At 51.2% G+C, this 19,867-nt stretch overlaps 3 protein-coding genes across 6 annotated transcripts in view; 2 read left to right on the top strand and 1 right to left on the bottom strand.

The window, feature by feature from the left end:
* Window positions 1–532: 532 nt before the first annotated feature.
* srp54 (signal recognition particle 54) lies at window positions 533–5,928 on the top strand. 2 transcript variants are annotated; one of them, XM_085256445.1, is made up of 17 exons: window positions 533–683; window positions 2,204–2,297; window positions 2,709–2,806; window positions 2,876–2,967; window positions 3,047–3,131; window positions 3,232–3,336; window positions 3,429–3,495; window positions 3,568–3,625; window positions 3,739–3,889; window positions 4,011–4,159; window positions 4,240–4,340; window positions 4,527–4,613; window positions 4,691–4,764; window positions 4,875–4,983; window positions 5,081–5,251; window positions 5,383–5,478; window positions 5,599–5,928. In XM_085256445.1, exons 3-17 carry the CDS (start codon window positions 2,729–2,731, stop codon window positions 5,688–5,690), a joined length of 1,515 nt encoding a protein of 504 aa, XP_085112571.1. In that variant the 5' UTR covers window positions 533–683; window positions 2,204–2,297; window positions 2,709–2,728; the 3' UTR covers window positions 5,691–5,928. The 2 variants fall into 2 exon arrangements, with proteins under 2 accessions (XP_085112571.1, XP_085112570.1); XM_085256444.1 differs by having other exon boundaries at window positions 2,204–2,293.
* A 431-nt stretch (window positions 5,929–6,359) lies between these two features.
* On the top strand, window positions 6,360–18,974 carry sec23a (Sec23 homolog A, coat complex II component). 3 transcript variants are annotated; one of them, XM_085256435.1, is made up of 20 exons: window positions 6,360–6,545; window positions 7,924–8,191; window positions 8,282–8,339; window positions 8,417–8,503; window positions 8,580–8,816; window positions 8,908–8,984; window positions 9,072–9,216; window positions 9,308–9,466; window positions 9,602–9,717; window positions 9,823–9,946; window positions 10,040–10,120; window positions 12,224–12,313; window positions 16,485–16,591; window positions 16,677–16,830; window positions 16,908–16,985; window positions 17,071–17,232; window positions 17,384–17,470; window positions 17,842–17,997; window positions 18,203–18,268; window positions 18,355–18,974. In XM_085256435.1, exons 2-20 carry the CDS (start codon window positions 7,971–7,973, stop codon window positions 18,442–18,444), a joined length of 2,295 nt encoding a protein of 764 aa, XP_085112561.1. In that variant the 5' UTR covers window positions 6,360–6,545; window positions 7,924–7,970; the 3' UTR covers window positions 18,445–18,974. The 3 variants fall into 3 exon arrangements, with proteins under 3 accessions (XP_085112561.1, XP_085112563.1, XP_085112562.1); XM_085256437.1 differs by having other exon boundaries at window positions 7,938–8,191; XM_085256436.1 differs by having other exon boundaries at window positions 6,360–8,191.
* Window positions 12,593–19,867, bottom strand: part of LOC146551686 (histamine H2 receptor) — a 77,462-nt gene continuing 70,187 nt past the window's right edge. The window contains exons 2-4 of the mRNA XM_085256450.1: window positions 14,746–16,620; window positions 13,522–13,675; window positions 12,593–13,393 (exon numbers count right to left, since the gene is read on the bottom strand). Coding sequence (XP_085112576.1) covers window positions 13,207–13,393; window positions 13,522–13,675; window positions 14,746–15,442 — 1,038 coding nt within the window. The 5' untranslated portion in view covers window positions 15,443–16,620 and the 3' untranslated portion in view covers window positions 12,593–13,206. The remainder of the gene's footprint in view (window positions 13,394–13,521; window positions 13,676–14,745; window positions 16,621–19,867) is intronic.

A 19,867-nucleotide genomic window follows, 5' to 3' on the forward strand; every position in this document is an offset into this window, starting at 1 on the left:
CTGAAACTCTGAGCATGCAGGAAGGTGTGGGAGGATCTGATCGGTTGTAACTGAAATGCATGTTTAAGCTGTGTGAGGTCATTGGGTGTGGGCATGTGATCTTCCTACCTAAAAACAAACAAACAAACAAACAAAAAAAAACGTGAGGGGGCTGAAGTTTCTCAAAGAGCCTGCACTGATGCTGCATAGGTAAAAGTGGACAGGTGAGGCATTTGTGGTGCAGACAGGTGTGTTCAGAGGGCTGCACTGATGAAATCATGATGCAATGATGAGATCATGGAACAGGCTCAGGTGGTTATCCACAGAGCCCCGCCCCCTCCTGTACACGTTTTTAAGTGTGGTTTCTGTCTGTCGTGGGAGCTGCTCACAGATCAGCTGATTTAAACCTTTAACGTCCATGTGGCTCGGTGTTACGCGATGACGCCACTACAGCTGCATTCATTTTAATCAATTTTAAACTAAACCATTATGGAAAAACTTCTAATAGACAACAAATTAAAGGGAAATGAAACATCTGATGTTCTGAATAAAGTTGTTGTTTTTTTTGTTTGTTTTTTTTAAATAAAGCCTGAGTGCTTCCGGTTGGGCTGGTGGAATGACGCGGTGTTTCCGGTGTTTTGGATAACGCGCCTGTGGTGGAGTCTTGGTCCTGCTGCCGTTTAACGAGCACACTCACGGACACGGTAAGACCCGCACCTCTCTCCGCTCCCGCGAGGCTCGGTTCTCCGTACCGGGCCCGCTGCCACGGCCGGAAGTACGTCTCTATCCGCGTGAGCGCACCGAGCTAACAGAGCTAATGCTAGCCGCTCGGTCCGTGCTAACTGTAAACAGCTGACGTGTTATTCGATAAACAGGCGATCGATCCGCGCGACTATCGATCACGTGATGAGGAGCTGATCGATGTTCTGATCAGTTCTGTGTGATCGGACAGGCCGAAGGGGTGAGAGGCACCGGTGAGGGCCCGGGGTCCCGCTCGGGTCATCCAGACCTCCACCTGAGTCCAGAGAGCCGACGTGAGGGGCCAAACGGGTCACCGAGAAGCTCCATGGAGGGGTTTCCTTTCATTTGTCACCTCCTGGCTCAAGCGTGAACATGTGTTCAGCTTCACATCTGATTGATCGGTGGCTCCAGGCAGCTCCTTTCAGATATCGGAACACAAAGAAAGGATCGACCCCAAAATCACAGATCGTGCGTCCGTGTACTGAACCAGGTGTGAGGACAGCCAGAGAGCTATGCAGGGGGCTGTTTTCCGCTCTTAGTGCCGGAGTCTCAGAGTTGCTGAGATGATGAAGCCCTCCATCAGCTGTTAGAAGCCATGAGACAGAAGCATTGATTGGACAGGCTGGGCAGCGTCCACGATGATGACATCTCGACCATCTCAAATTTAGCTGCAAATCTTGTGCTCCAGAGTTTGAACGTTTATGAGTTCTTCAAATATCAAAAACTTTCCAGGATGTTTTTAAAAACTTCCAGCAGGTTTCTTCACAACTGTCCTCACGGCTCATTCTCACCATCAGCATGAACAGCATCTGTAATCTGGGAGTTTGGCAGTTTCCAGATGTTTCTATAATTATCACTTAAAGCAGGGGTGTCAAACTGCAGGCCTCGAGGGCCGGTCTCCTGAAACTTTTCCATGTGTCCCTGCTGAAACACACCTGAATAACATTAGTAACAAGACTCTATAGAGCTGCATGCTGAGGTGGCAACCCCACCTCCACTCAAGTGAAGTAGTGCTTGGAAAAATGTACGTCTAAAAGTACTTTAAATGCATCGTGTTCATTCATGAGCGCCTGTCAGGTCTTGCTAATGACCTACTTGTGTCATTCAGGCGTGTTGCAGCAGGGACAGCGGCCCTGAGGACTGGAGTTCGACACCTGTGGCCTACAGCATTATTCTGTTAAATATGTGCATCATTTTCATTTTGAGAGCTGCTGCAGGAGTCTGAGGATTCACTTTAAATCATTTCATGCATTCAGATATATTTAACAAAATCCACAGCTCGTTCAGGGTGAGCGGGCGCAAAGGTCGAACTCAGAGCCAGTCTGAAGTGAGCAGAAACGATATGAACGAACGATCTGAAGTTTTGCAGTGTCTGATTTTTACAGTGAGCTTCGGGCGCTGGTTCAGATTTCAGAGTGGATGGTCTTCATCAAGGATAAATCTCTCAAATCTGAACAACTTTTATTTTCTCTCCTCTGGACAGGAAGAGTGAGGCTGCCACCACCACCTGTCAGCTGACTTGCTGAGCACGCTCAGTAGGAGGGGTACCCTCCGCAAAACTCTGATTAACACAGTAAGTAAGTGACTTGATGCATGCTCAATCATCCAGGTGAGGAAGTCCCAAAAAGTTGATTCTGTTCATGTGGACGTAGCAGCCGATCCCTACTCCCCATGAATGGTACTGATGGTCACCGATCAATCAGTAGTCATGACAATTCAGGATGATCATTAACATGATTAATGATCATAAACTGACTTCACAGCCTGTTGTTGGTCAGTGGTGCAGATGTGCTGTTTATAAGGTTGGAAACTGACGAAGTCACCTGATGATGATGAAACGTTTCTCCCACTGAAAACATCCTGATGAACAGAATCAAGTTTTTGGGAGTAAGTGTGTAAATGTCACTGACTCCTCTGCAAGTAAACCGAGATAAGAAGTGGCAGCGTGCCGCACACAAGCACGCCGTGACCACACTTTTTATTTTCAGGTCTAACTTGGACCGCCATCATGGTGCTCGCCGACCTGGGGAGGAAGATCACCTCGGCGCTGAGGTCACTCAGCAACGCCACCATCATCAATGAAGAGGTGAGTGGGTCGAATCTGAGCGCCCAGCTGACACCGCCATGGTCTGTGACTCACCATATGTGTTTCCAGGTGCTGAACGCCATGCTGAAGGAGGTGTGCGCCGCTCTGCTGGAGGCCGACGTCAACATCAAGCTGGTCAAACAGCTGAGAGAGAACGTCAAGTGAGTGTGATCGTCCTGATCCCGGCGTCCGAGTGTCCCGTCCAGGTGTGCTGAACTCTGCTTGTTTTTGTCCCTGCAGGTCTGCCATAGACCTGGAGGAGATGGCATCGGGTCTGAACAAGAGGAGGATGATCCAGCACGCCGTCTTCAAGGAGCTCGTCAAGGTCAGATCGTCTCGCTGCCAATGCTCGATCAGGTTAAACACCAACAGGAAGTTGTTGAGTCTAACCATGCAGTGTGTGTGTGTGTGTGTCATGTGACCAGCTGGTGGACCCCGGCGTGAAGGCGTGGACCCCCACTAAAGGCAAGAACAATGTCATCATGTTTGTCGGTCTGCAGGGCAGCGGAAAAACTACGACCTGCTCCAAGGTGACCCACACTCACCTGTCATAGACCCCCCCCCCCTTACACAGGCCCCGCCTCCTGCTGTGTTCTCACTGTGATTGGTGTGTTTCCTGCAGCTGGCGTATTACTACCAGAGGAAAGGCTGGAAGACTTGCCTGATTTGCGCCGACACTTTCAGAGCAGGTTAGCGTCACTTCATAGACTCACTTCCTGTCAGTCACATGACCGCCATCATCATCTCCTCTCCTCTCTCAGGTGCCTTCGATCAGCTCAAACAGAATGCCACCAAAGCCAGGATTCCCTTCTACGGCAGGTGAGTCTCGGACAGGCGGCGCCCCTGGTGTTACCTCTGGGTGATGAGTTCAGGGATCTGCCGAACGTGTGTGTGGTGCATTCACGTACCTCCTGACTGTCCGTGCTCCTCAGTTACACAGAGATGGACCCGGTGGTGATCGCCTCAGAGGGCGTGGAGAAGTTCAAAGCAGAGAACTTTGAGATCATCATCGTGGACACAAGCGGACGACACAAACAGGAGGACTCGCTGTTCGAGGAGATGCTGCAGGTCTCCAATGCTGTGGTGAGTCCCTGAACGCACCACCTCAGGTGCAGTCCTGCTAAGTAGAGCAACAGGAAGTGTTTGTGTGTGAAGGTGCCTGCCTGTTCTGGACTCAGGTGTGTCCCTGGTCCTGTTTCCGTAGCAACCCGACAACATCGTGTACGTGATGGACGCCTCGATCGGGCAGGCCTGCGAGTCCCAGGCCAAAGCCTTCAAAGACAAAGTGGACGTGGCGTCGGTCATCGTCACCAAACTGGACGGGCACGCCAAAGGAGGAGGAGCTCTGAGCGCGTAAGCCTAGCGTCCTGTGCTGCATGATGCTGTCATACGACTGTTACGGTTTACCTTCTTCTTCTGCTGTTTCCTGGCAGTGTGGCGGCCACACGCAGTCCCATCATCTTCATCGGAACGGGCGAGCACATCGACGACTTCGAGCCATTTAAGACGCAGCCGTTCATCAGCAAGCTGCTCGGTAAGCACGCGCCAGGGGGAGGGGCATATGCACGGACGCACGCTGAGCGGCTGTCATTGGTGGACTAACTGATTACAGTTAGTCCACTTTTTTTTTTTTTTTTTTTTTTTTTTTTAAATCTGACTGATTCTGGATATTTGAACTGAGCCGTTTCCATGGAAACCTGTCGACTCCTCTTCCTGTCAGGAATGGGTGACATCGAGGGCCTGATCGACCGAGTGAATGAGCTGAAGCTGGATGACAACGAGGAGCTGATCGACAAGCTGAAACACGGTGAGACGGCGAGCACGCCACCCACACTGCACTCTGGGTAACCTCACTAATCTTAACCTTTGACCTCTGACCCGCAGGCCAGTTCACCCTCAGAGACATGTACGAGCAGTTCCAGAACATCATGAAGATGGGCCCCTTTGGACAGATCATGGTACACACTCACCTGAAACTCACCTGAAACTCACCCGAGGCTGAGAGACGGCTTGATGACTGTGTGTGTGTGTGTGTGTGTGTGTGTGTGTGTGTGTGTGATGCGTTCAGGGTATGATTCCAGGCTTCGGGACAGACTTCATGAGTAAAGGCAACGAGCAGGAGTCGATGGCTCGACTGAAGAAACTGATGACCATCATGGACAGCATGAATGACCAGGGTAACGCGCGCGCACACACACACACACACACACACACACACACACAGCTGGTCCTGATGGATGACCCGATGTCTCTCCACTCTCTTGGGTTCTGCAGAGCTGGACAGCAAAGATGGAGCGAAGCTCTTTAGCAAGCAGCCCAACAGGATCCAGAGGGTGGCCCGGGGATCAGGGGTCGCCACCAGAGATGTCCAGGAACTCCTCACCCAGTACACCAAGTTTGCCCAGATGGTCAAGAAGATGGGAGGCATCAAAGGACTCTTCAAAGGTACCGACACCTGCTGAGGGGGTCTGAGAAGGTTTTCAGGAACATGTGAGAGGTCAAAGGGAACTGAGCGGGTCTGCAGGTGTACAGCGTCCTGCCACTGACGTGTTTATGGCGTGCTCGCTGTGTTTCAGGAGGAGACATGTCCAAGAACGTGAACCCGTCTCAGATGGCCAAATTGAACCAGCAGATGGCCAAAATGATGGACCCCAGAGTCCTGCACCACATGGGTAAGACCAGAACCCAGACCCAAACACAGGTTTGCTCGCCTGCAAGCGTCCTGGAGAGTAACACCTGTGTGTGTGTGTGTGTGTGTGTGTGTGTGTGTGTGTGTGCGCGCTCGCACGCAGGCGGGATGGCGGGACTCCAGTCGATGATGCGTCAGTTTCAGCAGGGCGCCGCGGGCAACATGAAAGGCATGATGGGATTCAACAACATGTGACCACCAACCAATCTGCTGCCTTATCTACAGGCTCCGCCTCCAGACAGTCGGAGGAGTGGGGCTTAGAGTTACCTGTTCTCTGCTGCTTTCAAAGAGAGGGGGAGAGGATGTTTCATTAATTTAAATGTGTAGGATGAAAATGGAGTGTCCTGATTGGACGAGCTAATGATGATGATGATGATGAAGATTAGTGATGTATTTTTGGTGTTTAATAAACGTTTGTATTTACACCATTTTACACCTGCTGTGTTTTGTTTGTTTGTTTTTTCACACAAGTAGTAAAGTCTGGGATTTTCAGAATAAAATCGTACTGTTTGCTTTGAGTAAAGCTGTAAAATAAATAAAGTGAGTTGTAAAAGTTTTCAGTAGAAAATAAAATGTGAGGTAAAAGTTTGAGTTTATTCCAGGAACTTTTAATTCAGTGAGAACAGGAAGTGTGTGGGCTGTTCTTCAGCCTGTTTAATGATGATTAATAAAAATATGAAGACTGAACAGAGACGTGACTGAAAACGGTATCAGAATTCAGGTAATAACGGGTAATAAATAACGGGTGATAAACAGAAGAGTGGCATCTGGTTTGGGTGTGAAGAGTGCAGACCCTGAGAGGTTAGAGCGGCTCCTCCCGGGCTGTGGGTCAGAGTTTCTCAGGTTTCAAGTTAAAGGTTGTCACAGTGAGATGAAACGGATGAGTCCTCCGGGCTGGAGCTTCATTGCGCCGCCCCTCTCGGGTCTGGTTCCGGGATTTCTGTCGGAGTGAACCCTCTGCCTGCGTTTTTCCTCTCTGGGTCTTGACGTGGCGGCCGCCATATTGTTTTGCTGTGTTGTCAGTGGAGAGCGGCGGCAGCTTCAGCAGCGGTGAGTCTCGTTTACCTGGAGCACGGACTCACCTGGGCCTGGCAGAGCTCCAACCTCAGCTGGCCTCTGTCCAGCCACCTGTGCTCGCGTCCCGTAACTGTCACCCGTGTGACGTCAGTGTCGCAGTTAGCCGTTAGCTTGAGTTAGCTGCTGTGTGATGTTGAGAAAACGGGGCTGACTTGGTGTTTGAGTCCTCGGGTTCGGCTCCAGGTGTGCCGACGCCAGCAGCTACCTGTGCCACACGGCTCCTGCTGTCACACACCTGCAGGTGTCCCACAGGTAGCTGCTGACGTCAGTTTTTTTTTTTAAAGTGTCGCAGGCGCAGCATCTCTGACCTGCTGGACTTTAAATCCTGCAAAGGTCGCGCAGAGTCGGTGGGTGCCGGTGAGGTCACGTGTTTAAGAGTGGCACTGTCTTGATGATGATGATTCTGGGATGAAGCCTCAGATTCAGGTGTGACGTTAGACACTCTCCCATAGTGAGACCAGAGCATCCAGCAGGACCACAGGGACCCGCAGCCCGCCCACCAGACTGTTCGGTTTTTGTAGGATTTTGTGTTCGGCTCGTTTTCGCGGGTCTCTGCTGGAGCAGCAGCTGGGTGTTCATTTCTCGGAGTTTCCTGCGAAGTTCGGCCTGAGCTGGACTCCATTGTGAGCATCGGGGCTGGTAGCTCAGTGTGCATTTTCTGCAGTTTTTACAAGAAATGAAGGCTTTCTGGAGCTTTTTCAGTTTAAGAGTGAAGTCTCACTGACCTTTGACCCCATATCAGCCTGTTTGTGTCAGCATCAACCAGACTAGGGAGAAACTTTTTTTCTGATTTTAATTCTTTCTGTTGGTTCGTTCTTATTATTGTTATTGTTGTTGTTGTTTGTGCTTTATGAAGGTTTAGCAGTGACTCGTTTTTCTGCAACGTGTTCAAAGAACATAAAATCATTTCAACGTCACCATAAAAATCCATCTCGCAGGTTCAGGCGCTGCCTGCTGTTTTTCTCTTTTAGTAACTGCTCACCTGGAGCTGTGCCTGTCTTTGGGTGTGATTTTTCTTACCTTTGAGACTCACCTGTGTTTATGTCTAGAAAGTAGAACCAGTGAGAATGTGGGTTGGGGGGACAAGTAAAATTGCTACCTGGTCGCATATAAACATGGACACCTGTTTGAGATAAACACCAGGATGACATCGCCTCTCACAGGTGTGTCAGTCTGGTGAGAGATAAAGCCTCACCTTTGAAACGGTGACGCAGGTGTTTGCACGAAAACATCACTTCAATCCGAACCAACGTAACTTTAGAAGAAAGTGGGCGGGGCTTATTCCCACGCTGCCAATATCACTGCACTACCCTCACACTGCCCACCCCCCACCCTCTCCTCCTCTCATCAGCTTATACCCAACAGTGTGACCCCCCCCTCCCACTTCCTGGTGGTTCCATGACGACCTTTCCAGAGTACATCGCTCAGAATGAGGAGCGCGACGGCGTCCGTTTCAGCTGGAACGTGTGGCCGTCGAGCCGGCTGGAGGCGACCCGGATGGTGGTGCCGGTGGCGGCTCTGTTCACTCCGCTGAAGGAGAGGACCGACCTGCCCCCGATCCAGTACGAGCCGGTTCTCTGTAGTCGCGCCACCTGCCGCGCTGTACTCAACCCACTCTGGTACGCATCACAGCCTCCAACACTCACCTGTCCGCCCACCCTTTACCTGTGTGCCCCGCACTCATCTGTCTGTGTGTTTGTAACTTTCAGCCAGGTGGACTACAGAGCCAAGCTGTGGGCCTGTAACTTCTGCTACCAGAGGAACCAGGTGAGTGCCGCAAGCCCCGCCTACCTGTCAGGTGTTCCGGGTGTCACGGGTGGAGTCTGACCTTGTCTCTGTCTCAGTTTCCTCCGTCCTACGCCGGGATCTCTGAGGTGAACCAGCCTGCCGAGCTGCTGCCTCTGTTCTCCACCATCGAGTATGTGGTTCAGGTGAGTCCTGAGGACAGGTGAGACAGGTAACGACCGTGCCGTCAGGTGTGTGAGCCGCTGTGCTCTTTGTCCCCAGAGGGGCCCTCAGATGCCGCTGGTGTTCCTGTATGTGGTGGACACCTGCATGGAGGACGAGGACCTGCAGGCGCTGAAGGAGTCTCTGCAGATGTCGCTGTCTCTGCTCCCGCCCACCGCGCTCGTCGGACTCATCACCTTCGGACGCATGGTTCAGGTGCACGAGCTCGGCTGCGAGGGTATCTCCAAGAGCTACGTCTTTAGGGGGACCAAGGATCTGAACGCCAAACAGCTGCAGGTACGTCACCTGCATGTCCCTCTGGGGTGGGGCTGGGGGCTTCCCGAGCGTCAGAACTCAGGTGAGTTAACAACACCTGTGCTTCCTGTAGGAGATGCTGGGTCTCACCAAACCTTCGGCCGCTCAGGGACGAGGGCCGCAGGCGGCGCCACAGCAGTCATTCAACAGGTGAGCCTCCTGTGAGCCTGAGTGGGTGTGGTTTAAGTAAAGGTGCTGTCACAGCAGCGGCATTCCTCACTGTGAATTTTCCTGCAGGTTTCTGCAGCCGGTGCAGAAGATTGACATGAACCTCACCGACCTGCTGGGGGAGCTGCAGCGCGACCCCTGGCCTGTGACGCAGGGCAAGAGACCGCTGCGCTCACTGGGCGTTGCCATGTCCATCGCCGTGGGGCTTCTGGAGGTGAGGGGGCGGGGCTTTAGGCAGACAGAACATGGCGTGGATGTCTCAAAGACTTTGATCATCGGTTTTGTTTGTGTTCTTTTACCCACAGTGCACCTTTCCCAATACTGGCGCACGCATCATGACCTTCATAGGCGGCCCGGCAACGCAGGGGCCCGGCATGGTGGTGGGAGACGAGCTGAAGACGCCGATCAGGTCCTGGCACGACATCGAGAAGGACAACGCCAAGTTCATGAAGAAGGCCACCAAAGTGAGTGCACGCCATTTACAGACCATGTGACCCGTTTTTTTTACCTGATTATTTTCATCATTACTTTATCGTTCTTTAAGACTTTTAATGGTTGTTGTGAGCTTTGCTCTCGTTGTTCTGATCGCTGGCTCACAGCACTACGAGTCTCTGGCCAATCGAGCGTCCAGCAACGGTCACATCATCGACATCTACGCCTGTGCCCTAGATCAGACCGGCCTGCTGGAGATGAAGTGCTGCACCAACTACACCGGGTACACACACACACACACTCACTCCTGAACCCTGTCAAAGGCTGGTGGGCTGTGTAGTGCCCTCTGTGGTCGTATTCGTGCGTGACGTGTGTCTCTGTGTCGCAGCGGTTACATGGTGATGGCCGACTCCTTCAACACGTCTCTGTTCAAGCAGACCTTCCAGAGGGTTTTCACCAAAGATGTCCAGGGATCCTTTAAGATGGCCTTCGCCGCCACGCTGGAGATCAAGGTATGAAGGAAAAGCACAGAAGAACAGGGAGGCGCCGCCCCCAGCACATCTCTATCACAGGTTAATGACCCCTGCTGTGTTTTTCCCATGCAGACGTCCAGAGAGATCAAAGTGTCCGGTGCCATTGGCCCCTGCGTGTCTCTGAACGCTAAAGGACCCTGCGTCTCCGAGAACGTACGTGAAGCTAAGACAGCGCCATTAACGATGCCCCCTGCAGGCAGAGACAAAGGGGGTGTCCAAATTCATGGGCTGCATCCTCCTGAGGCCGCATTTGTAGACCGATTACGTTACAGTGACGCGATGAAGGCTGTCCAAATTCGTAGACTCCTCCGAATGCAGCCGACAAATGCGTCCTCCTTTTCCCCGAATTTGAAGGATGGGTCGGGTGTGTCCTTCGTGGCCTACCATATCCCAGAATTCATAGCACGGCCCAGCCAAACTCCAGTTTTCAACAATGGCGGCCGCTACTAAGTTTTTAATATTACTCTTACTAATCTTTCTGGGTCACAAAATAAACTTTTAACATATGGTAAATGGCCTGCATTTGTATAGCACTTTTCTAGTCCATAGGACCCCAAAGCGCTTTACACTACATTCAGTCATCCACCCATTCACACACACATTCACACACTGGCGATAGCAAGCTACATTGTAGCCACAGCTGCCCTGGGGCGCACTGACAGAGGCGAGGCTGCCGGACACAGGCGCCACCGGGCCCTCTGACCACCACCAGTTATATATTTTCAGGCGAGAAAGTAGCTGTGTAAACATCAAATATCTGTTCGGTTTATCAAGACATCACATATTTGCAAAAGTGCTCAGACGTTTTCGGAGACGTCTGTTACCCACCAGCTTGATAGCTAGCCGGGAGCTCGAGGGTCACTAGAGCCGCCAAGAACGGCACAACACATAATTTTCAGATCACTGCGGTCTTTTGCTACTCGGGTTAAACGTAATGTATAAGTCACTTAGACAACCTAAAAATGTTATTCTTTGGCTTTTTTCAGTGTTTTGTTTGTTCGTGAGTAAATCGGTTTGGCTGAGATTAAAGTTATTAGATTAGATTAGATAAAATAAAACTTTATTAATCCCCCGGGTGGGTTCCTCCTTGGTTTTCACACAGCTGAATAAACATCAAACAGAAAACTGATTAAACAGAAGTGTGAGACAGTCGAGAATTTACAATAGTGTCCTGTTATATTTTAGTTCAATTCAATTCAATTTTATTTATATAGCACCAAATCACAACAACAGTCGCCTCAAGGCACTTTATATTGTACAGTAGATCCTACAATAATAGGAACAGGAAGAAAACCCAGCAATCATATGACCCCCTATGAGCAAGCACTTTGGCGACAGTGGGAAGGAAAAACTCCCTTTTAACAGGAAGAAACCGGCAGAACCAGGCTCAGGAAGGGGCGGGGCCATCTGCTGTGACCGGTTGGGGTGAGAGAAGGAAGACAGGATAAAGACATACTGTGGAAGAGAGACAGAGGTTAATAACAGATATGATTCAATGCAGAGAGATAGCAAGGAGCAGACGGCTGAGTTTATTAAACTCCACCGAGACAGCGGTGATGCTAATCTGAAGGCTAGACCGTCCAATTTCACAGCCGTTTACTTCCGGCCTACCCGACCTTCTGAGGACCCGGCCTTCGCGTTCTACATGGGCCGGGTCCTCAGGAGGATGCAGCCCATGAATTTGGACACGACCATAAAGTACACTAACACCGCCCCGTGCAGGCAGAGACAGGAAGTACGCTAACACTGCCCCGTGCAGGCAGAGACAGGAAGTACACTAACACCGCCCCGTGCAGGCAGAGACAGGAAGTACACTAACACTGCCCCCTGCAGGCAGAGACAGGAAGTACACTAACACTGCCCCCTGCAGGCAGAGACAGGAAGTACACTAACACTCCCCCGTGCAGGCAGAGACAGGAAGTACACTAACACTGCCCCCTGCAGGCAGAGAGAGGTAGTACACTAACACTCCCCCGTGCAGGCAGAGACAGGAAGTACACTAACACTCCCCCGTGCAGGCAGAGACAGGAAGTACGCTAACACTGCCCCCTGCAGGCAGAGACAGGAAGTACACCAACACTGCCCCCTGCAGGCAGAGACAGGAAGTACACAACACCGCCGCCTCAGAATCTTACTGCTCATATAAATGCTGATTGTGTGTTTTTGTCAGGTACAGGTGAACCCTCAGGTGGGTGTAATTCCTGTGTCCGGCCTGCAGGGGCAGAATTGCTTAGACTGTGACTGTTTGTGTTCCAGGAGATCGGCACGGGAGGAACCTGTCAGTGGAAGGTCTGCGGACTGGATCCGAGTACCACGCTGGCGCTTTACTTTGAGGTCGTCAACCAGGTATAAACACCTGACCTCTGACCTTTGATTCTGTCACTGTCACCATGAAGCTACTGAATTATTGATATCCACCAATTAAAAGAAAGTTCAGTGATCTGCAGTGATGTCATGGTACAGGATGATGTCATAGATCCTGCTGTTGAGAAAATAAGAGCTCAAGCTGACAAAATAAAAGCCCCACTGATGTTTTGATAGTAAAATGTTGGTGTTTAAAACAACAATTAGACCAGTGATCATCTGTTTGTAGTTAATTTTTTTAGTTTTTATTTATTCGCTCTAATTATTTTAAAAGTAATATCATTTTATTTTTGCTGTTTAGCGGGACAGCTTTCAAAATGAAAACGGCAAAAAACTAAAGCAGCCAAACTGACAGTCTTTCTAAGAGGATGCTCAGTCATAATAAGCAGGAAATGAGTTTGAATTTGAAGTGCACACATCAGGGCGGAGATGCTGACTTCCAGGCTCCGCCGAGTTTGTCCATCATGCTCGATCCTGCTGGGCTGCACAAGCCGCTCGTCACTCCCAGAGTCTCCGGCTGTTTCTCAGCTCTGTTCACGTGCAGCACGGCGTCCAGCTCAGAGTTTATACGCTCAGTGTAACTGAGCCCATGGAACAGTTTGACCTTCGTCCTCCGTCTACTCTGTGCTGATGTGGTCACGTCAGCATAAACACACCTCTGCTGAAATGGAGCTGAAAGAGCTCGGACTGTTTGTGACTCTGAGTGGATCAGGAAATGTTTCGTGTTCTGAGACTGCGGGAGATCATCAGCTGAACATCAGTGTGCGGTCTTCGAACACAACGTCACGTCAGAACTCGTCCACGCTGAAGAAGAAGATGAGAAGTATGGCCTACATTTCCCAGAGTGCACAGGTCCAGTGATGGTGATGGGAGGGTCATGGTCTTGTTAGTGTTTTGGGAGAAGATGGAGGATGTGTTGCGGTCATACTTGTTGTTGTTGTTGTGCTAGGGCGATTGGTCGCAGGTAGATGGAGGGCGGAGCTCTGGGAGTGGGACTCCAGGAACATCCCGGCACAAGGAACGAACCTGCGGAAACTTCGGCACACCGCCGCCCTGTACCTGCTGGAGTCACAGAGAGACAGACAGGAAGTGACGTTCCTGTTCACTATGACATCATGAGCGCGTCATAGTGACGTTTCATTACTGCTTCAAAACTGATCGGAGCCTTCGATAAAGAAAGTCTGACTCACGTCTGCGTCATGCAGGTGATCCACGGGTTGAGCGCGGCGCTGGTCAGAACCAGCCAGGAGGAGAGGGCGGCGGTCACGGACGGACTCTGCTGACCGCTCAGCGTCTCGTACAGACACACAGAGATGTAGGGCAGCCAGCAGACCAGCAAACACACTGCCAGGAGACAGGAAACAGAGTCACATGACTTCATCAGCAGCCCCTCTATGAGTGAGCTGGTGTTTGGAGACTAGTTATCTGTGGACTAGTTAAAGAGGCGTAGGGACTAGAGAACGGCCTTGAAGTTGCAGATCTGTCTACCAATCTGAAGGTGGGCGGTTCAATCCCTGGCCGCTCCAGGCTGGAGACACTCTCTGCATGAACAGGTGGACGTGGCGTGTAGAGTGGATGAGTGCTGTGTTAGAGCCAGTAGCCATTCACTCGTAGCGCTCTCATTGACCTTATGGCGAAAACATTAACCTGGTTTATCGGTCACTCAGACCATCTGCAGCCGGCTGTGGTGACCTTTGACCCTGTCTGTGTTTATGACCTCAGTGTTTGTCCCTATAATGAGAGTAATGGCAGTGAGTCACAAAGATAAACATGGACGCTGATCCTCAAAGACGGCCGCTGTGACGTCGAGGTTTTAGTTTAGAGGGTAAACGGCTGCGGCCCCGTGGTCACATGGTCCTGCTGTTTGGTTTGAGATTATGAGGACATTGGATCTGCCCGGCTTTACGAACGGGGAAATGTTTTCTGTCGAAGGAACAAAATAATTTCATGCATCAGACTGTTTCCCGTTAGGCAGGATGTTCAGTCCCAGTGGAGAAATACTGGAACTCCATATGAAATCACTGGTAATTACTGGGACTGTTGCACCAATTAAAGAATCTAGAGGACAAGTTTCAGACTACTTACTGAAGTTTAAGAGACTGCAGAGATTTTTAGACTAGCTGTAGATTTTGAGCGTTTAACAGGAGTTGGAGATTAGTTAGTAACATCTGTGTACTGAAGTTTGTTTACTAGCCTGAGCATTACTTTCACACAGCTGTAAGTTTGTAGCTGATTTGAGGAGTTGTGGAGATGTTTGTGGGCTAGTTACAGAGGTTGGAAACTAGTCGTCGGACCTCTGTGTGGGGGAAACTTGGAGTAAAACTCAGAGGACGAAGTTTTCACAAAGAACGTGAGTCGGTGAAGTGGAGGTGTAACCCATGTCCCTGCAACGTCAAGGAACAGCTTGAGCTCACCTGAGGTGGTGACCATGACGATGGAGCTCCTCAGGTAGTTGTTGGCAGGAACGTAGAAACAGTGCAGCTCGTTGCACATGAAGGTTCCCCTCCTGGCCTGCTTCCTGGCCACGTACACGATGTATCCGTACAGCGAGCACATGGTGAGGATCGGCGCTACGATGCCCGCCCCCATCCACAGCAGCACGAAGTACCTGTTCTCCGGGGTGAAGCTCGGGCAGCAGAGGAACCGTGACTCGCTGTAGGCGTAGCTGCCGAAACCCAGCAGTGGCATGGTGGCGTTGGCCAGGCAGAACAGCCAGACTGCGATCAGCACCGCCCGGCTCCGCCCCGCCGTCCAGATGCTGTGGAAGCTGAGTGCAAAGCAGATCTCCGTGAACTTGTAGATGGTAGCCCAGGCAAGCGAGTGCAGGGAGGCGGTCTGCAGTAGGAGGAAGATGAAGCCGCCGCCCTGACAGACGTCGGCCTCACTGGAGTGTCTGACAGGCTGGGAGAGGCTGTTGTACGCACTGAAGGGGATGGCGGAGAGTCCGAGAGCGAGGTCGCTAAGGCTAAAGCTCAGGGTGAGGCCCAGCGTGTCGGACCGCAGCTCCTTGTTCAGCAGGAGCACCAGTAGGAGGAGGAGGTTCCCACAGGTGGATGCCACGCTCGTCAGCAGCATGAGAGCGGCGTACAGCGTGCTCAAAATGTCCGCCATCTTCACATGGACTCGCAGGACAGGAACGTGCACCGTGCCGAAGTGATCCAATCACCTGCAGGCTCTCTGATCAGCTGATCGATCAGCTGTTGGTTTCTTCTGAAACGAGGAGCAGAGGACAAGCAGCTTCAGCAGGCTGTCGCAGCTGCTGAGAGCCCGCCGTCACCACGGAGACTGCTGGGATTACCTGAGGCTCTGTGAGTCACACCTGAGCTGCAGTTGAAAACAGAGAGAGCGCCTTTCAAGGACGTTTCCACCAATCAAAAACAAGAGCCAAGACCAGAAGAAGAGTCCACCTGAACCTGCAGCTGACCGGACCAATTGGGAGGAAGAACCATGCCGTCACCTTCATCGATTGATTATCAGCGCGGTCTGTGGTCTTCAGAGGTTAAAGGTCACACTGATGTTGGCTGGAGTTGATCAGTCGGTGTGTGTGACTCTGATCGCAGTCCAACGAGTCTGATCGGCTCAGTCTGAGCGGGGGAGGGTGGACCGCAGGGGGCGTGTTCTCCTGGGGGTGTGTTGCCATGGCGCACCTGTTTGACACCTGCTGTGACGATGATGAGCACACACACACACACACACACACACACACACACACACACACACACACACACACACACTTACCTGCTGGCTGTAAAGTAAACAAGATGAACATCCAATATCCTGTGTGTGTGTCAGTCACGCAGCTTGACTCAGGTAATAACAGGTGTGCAGGTGTGTAATCACCCTCACCACCTGCTGAACCTCAGACCGCTGAGGAGCTCAGGCCGGGGTTGGGTGTGAAGCAGCCAATCATAGCTCAGCTTTGTTAAAGAAAGTGACCTCTGAGTCACGTCTGGAGGCAGAAAACGAGCGTCAAACACAGAAACACACCTGAGCAGGTGCTACGGAAATAAACAGTCCAAGGGGTCGTGACCCTGACAGCGAGGTCTCAGGGGCGGGATAAATGCTGGAGGTGGGGTTAACGTTCTATGATGTTGATACCTGATTAACCTGACCTCTGACCTCTAACTTGCCTGTTTGCGGTCACTTCCTGCAGCACAACGCGCCGATCCCTCAGGGCGGCCGCGGGGCGATCCAGTTTGTCACGCAGTACCAGCACTCGTCAGGCCAGCGACGCATCCGGGTCACCACCACCGCCAGGAAGTACGAACACACCTGCCTCCACCCCATCACTACACACACACACACACACACCTGAATTAATCCCGGTCCCTTCTCTTCCCCTCAGCTGGGCCGATGCTCAGACGCAGATTCAAAGCATCGCGGCGTCCTTTGACCAGGAGGCGGCGGCCATCCTCATGGCGAGGTTGGCAGTGTACCGGGCAGAGACGGAGGAGGGGCCGGACGTGCTCAGGTGGTTAGACAGACAGCTGATCAGACTGGTAGGAGAACACACCTGCAGAGTGAGCGCCACGATTGATCCGAACAGGAAGCAATTGATACCTGTGTTTGTGTTCAGTGTCAGAAGTTTGGCGATTACCACAAAGACGACCCGAACTCCTTCCGGTTCTCCGAGACCTTCTCCCTGTATCCCCAGGTGACCCGACTCCCGTAACGCTCTGCGCAGACACACCTGTGACACGCACCGGGACACAGGGCTGACGTGTGTTTGTGTGTTTCAGTTCATGTTCCACCTGCGGCGTTCGCCGTTCCTGCAGGTGTTCAACAACAGTCCTGACGAGAGCTCGTATTACCGACACCACTTCAACCGGCAGGACCTGACGCAGGCGCTCATCATGATCCAGCCGGTGCTCTACGCCTACTCCTTCAACGGCCCGCCTGAGGTACCTGTACACCTGTGTGCACACAGTGCAGAGTAAGCAGCTGGATGTGCAGGTGTTTCATGTTTCAGAATCTGAAGCTCTCATTGGGAAACAAACTGTGAGTTATTGATCACTGATCGATTAACTGATCAGACTGTGTGTGTGTTTCTAGCCCGTCCTGTTGGACAGCAGCAGCATCCTGCCCGACCGAATCCTTCTGATGGACACGTTCTTCCAGATCCTCATCTACCACGGAGAGGTACACCCGACACCACCAATCACACCCCAGCACCGCGTGACATCACAGCTGTCTAAGCCAATCAGGGTCCAGTAATTTAATTAGGATAGAGCCACAATTATCATTCAGATGGTTTCTTTAAACATGATCCAGCTGTTTCCATCACACATGTGACGCTGAGCTGAGTTCCCACCTGATTTCAGTCCAACTCTCAAACCTGAACGTGCTTCAATCAGCTGTTTGCAGTTTTACCTGCTGAGCTCGTTCATATCCTCTCGTTAACTCAACAATTCACCTCACATGAGCTCAAAACACACAAATCTTTAAAGAACCATGATAATGAGCTGACCCGTGCAGGTGTACAGTTGTGTCTCACTGCGTCTCTCTGTTAGACTGTGGCTCAGTGGAGGAAGGCCGGCTATCAGGACATGCCCGAGTACGAGAACTTCAAACACCTGCTTCAGGCTCCAGTGGACGACGCCCAGGAGCTGTTGCACACGCGCTTCCCCATGCCGAGATACATCGACACGGAGCACGGCGGCAGCCAGGTGAGGGCGCAGGCACACACCTGAGAAACACATCAGCTTTATTTACATCACCTCAGATCACGAGGCGTGACATCAGCACAGCGGCAATGTGACATCATCAACAATTTCCCGGTGCAAACTCTCGTTTTTGCACCTGTGCCCACACCTATACACACCTGTAGACATGATCAGCAGGTGAAAGGTTTTCTTCTTCTGCTGTTTTCAGGCTCGCTTCCTGCTCTCCAAAGTGAACCCCTCCCAGACCCACAACAACATGTACACCTGGGGGCAGGTAAGACTTTAACCTGTAATCTTTAACCTTTAAATGTGGACCAATCAGACGCTGTGTTTACACAAGTCCGCCCCCCCCCACCGCAGGAGTCCGGTGCTCCGATCCTGACAGACGACGTCAGCCTGCAGGTGTTCATGGACCACCTGAAGAAGCTCGCTGTCTCCAGCGCCGCCTGAGTGTGCCATCGGCTCACCTGTCCTCATCTGTTTGCTTTTTATTTGTTTTCTTGCTGCCTGTGTTTCCATGGCAACAGTTCACAAGCACCATCAACCAATCAGCAGCAGGTTTAGAGTTGTAACCTCACAGTGTAGAGATGCTATTGTTAATTGGCCTTTTTAAAAAAAATTAAGTTGCATTTGATTGGTTGATCCTCTCAGACAGCGGCAGTGATAGCTTTCAAAATAAAAGCCACTGTGTAGTTTTAGTCTGTGAAGCTTTTATTGTGAAACAACAGCAGGAAGTGGTGGCCGTCGGGAGTTTTTCCCCCCTAAAAGGTTTCAAATTGATTTTAAAATTTTAACATGTGATTTTTTTTTTAATTTAGGAACAGGAAACAGGAAGTGAGGTGTTTTGTTTTTTTTAGAAAGCATGTGATGTCACTGAGCGCGCGAAGCTGTCTGCTTGTGTTTGAACACTAACCAAGAACGAGCGCAGAGGTTCACCTTGCCACTGTTCTCGTCTTTCTAATAAAATCTGCAGAATTTTACAGAGTTTGTCTTCTTCTGAAACGTGAAGCTCTGATGTCATCAGAGACGCAGCACCTATGCATGTGTGACTGAGCCCAGTGTTTTATAAAGCACTGTCTGACACCCTGCAGACGGTCTGTTTGTAACTGTAATCGGCTGTAGACAAGATGATCACAGGACTGAGGTCGCCTCCACCTCTGCTCAGACACCATCAGTCATCCCAGCAAATAGCACCACCCCATATTTAAAAATCCACTTTAGGGTCACACTTTTCCTTTAAAGTGTGAAAAGGAAAAGAAACCTAACAGACCCTCGAGGAGCTTCTGCTGTCAGTCGAACAGAGTCCGACTTTTACCCTGAATTAACCTGAGTGACCCGCCTCACCATCTGAGCATTCCCACTCACACAGGTAAAAACAATAAGCCAAGCTGTGGGGTCCTCAACATGTGCCACACCCACAGAAACAGACACCTCTGCTAAAACGCTGCAGGTGAGCAGGTGGAGTGGAGCTCAGCACTGTCTCAATTCAGGGGCTGCGTCCTCCTAAGGACCCGGCCTTCACAGTCTACGTGGGCCGGGTCTTCCAAAGACCGAGAAGGCCGGAAGTGAGAGGCTGTGAGATGGGACGGTCTAGCCTTCAGATTTGAGCCACCAGTGGAGTTTAATAAACGCGGCCGTCTGCTCCTTGCTATCTAAAATATAACAGGACACTGGAGTAAACTCTCAGGCATCTCACACTTCTGTTTAATCAGTTTTCTGTTTGATGTTTATTCAGCTGTGTGAAAAAAAAATTGGCTGGACCGCGCTATGAATTCTGGGATAAGGTGGGCCACGAAGGACACACCCGACCCATCCTTCAAATTCTGGAAAAAGGAGGATGCATTTGGCTGTATTAGGAGGAGTCCACAGCCTT

The sequence above is a fragment of the Mchenga conophoros genome, linkage group LG19 (genome assembly GCF_057382185.1).
Source record: "Mchenga conophoros isolate Kocher_MC1m ecotype Shallow Benthic linkage group LG19, M_conophoros_male_GT1.1, whole genome shotgun sequence".
NCBI classification, from domain to species: Eukaryota; Metazoa; Chordata; class Actinopteri; order Cichliformes; family Cichlidae; genus Mchenga; species Mchenga conophoros.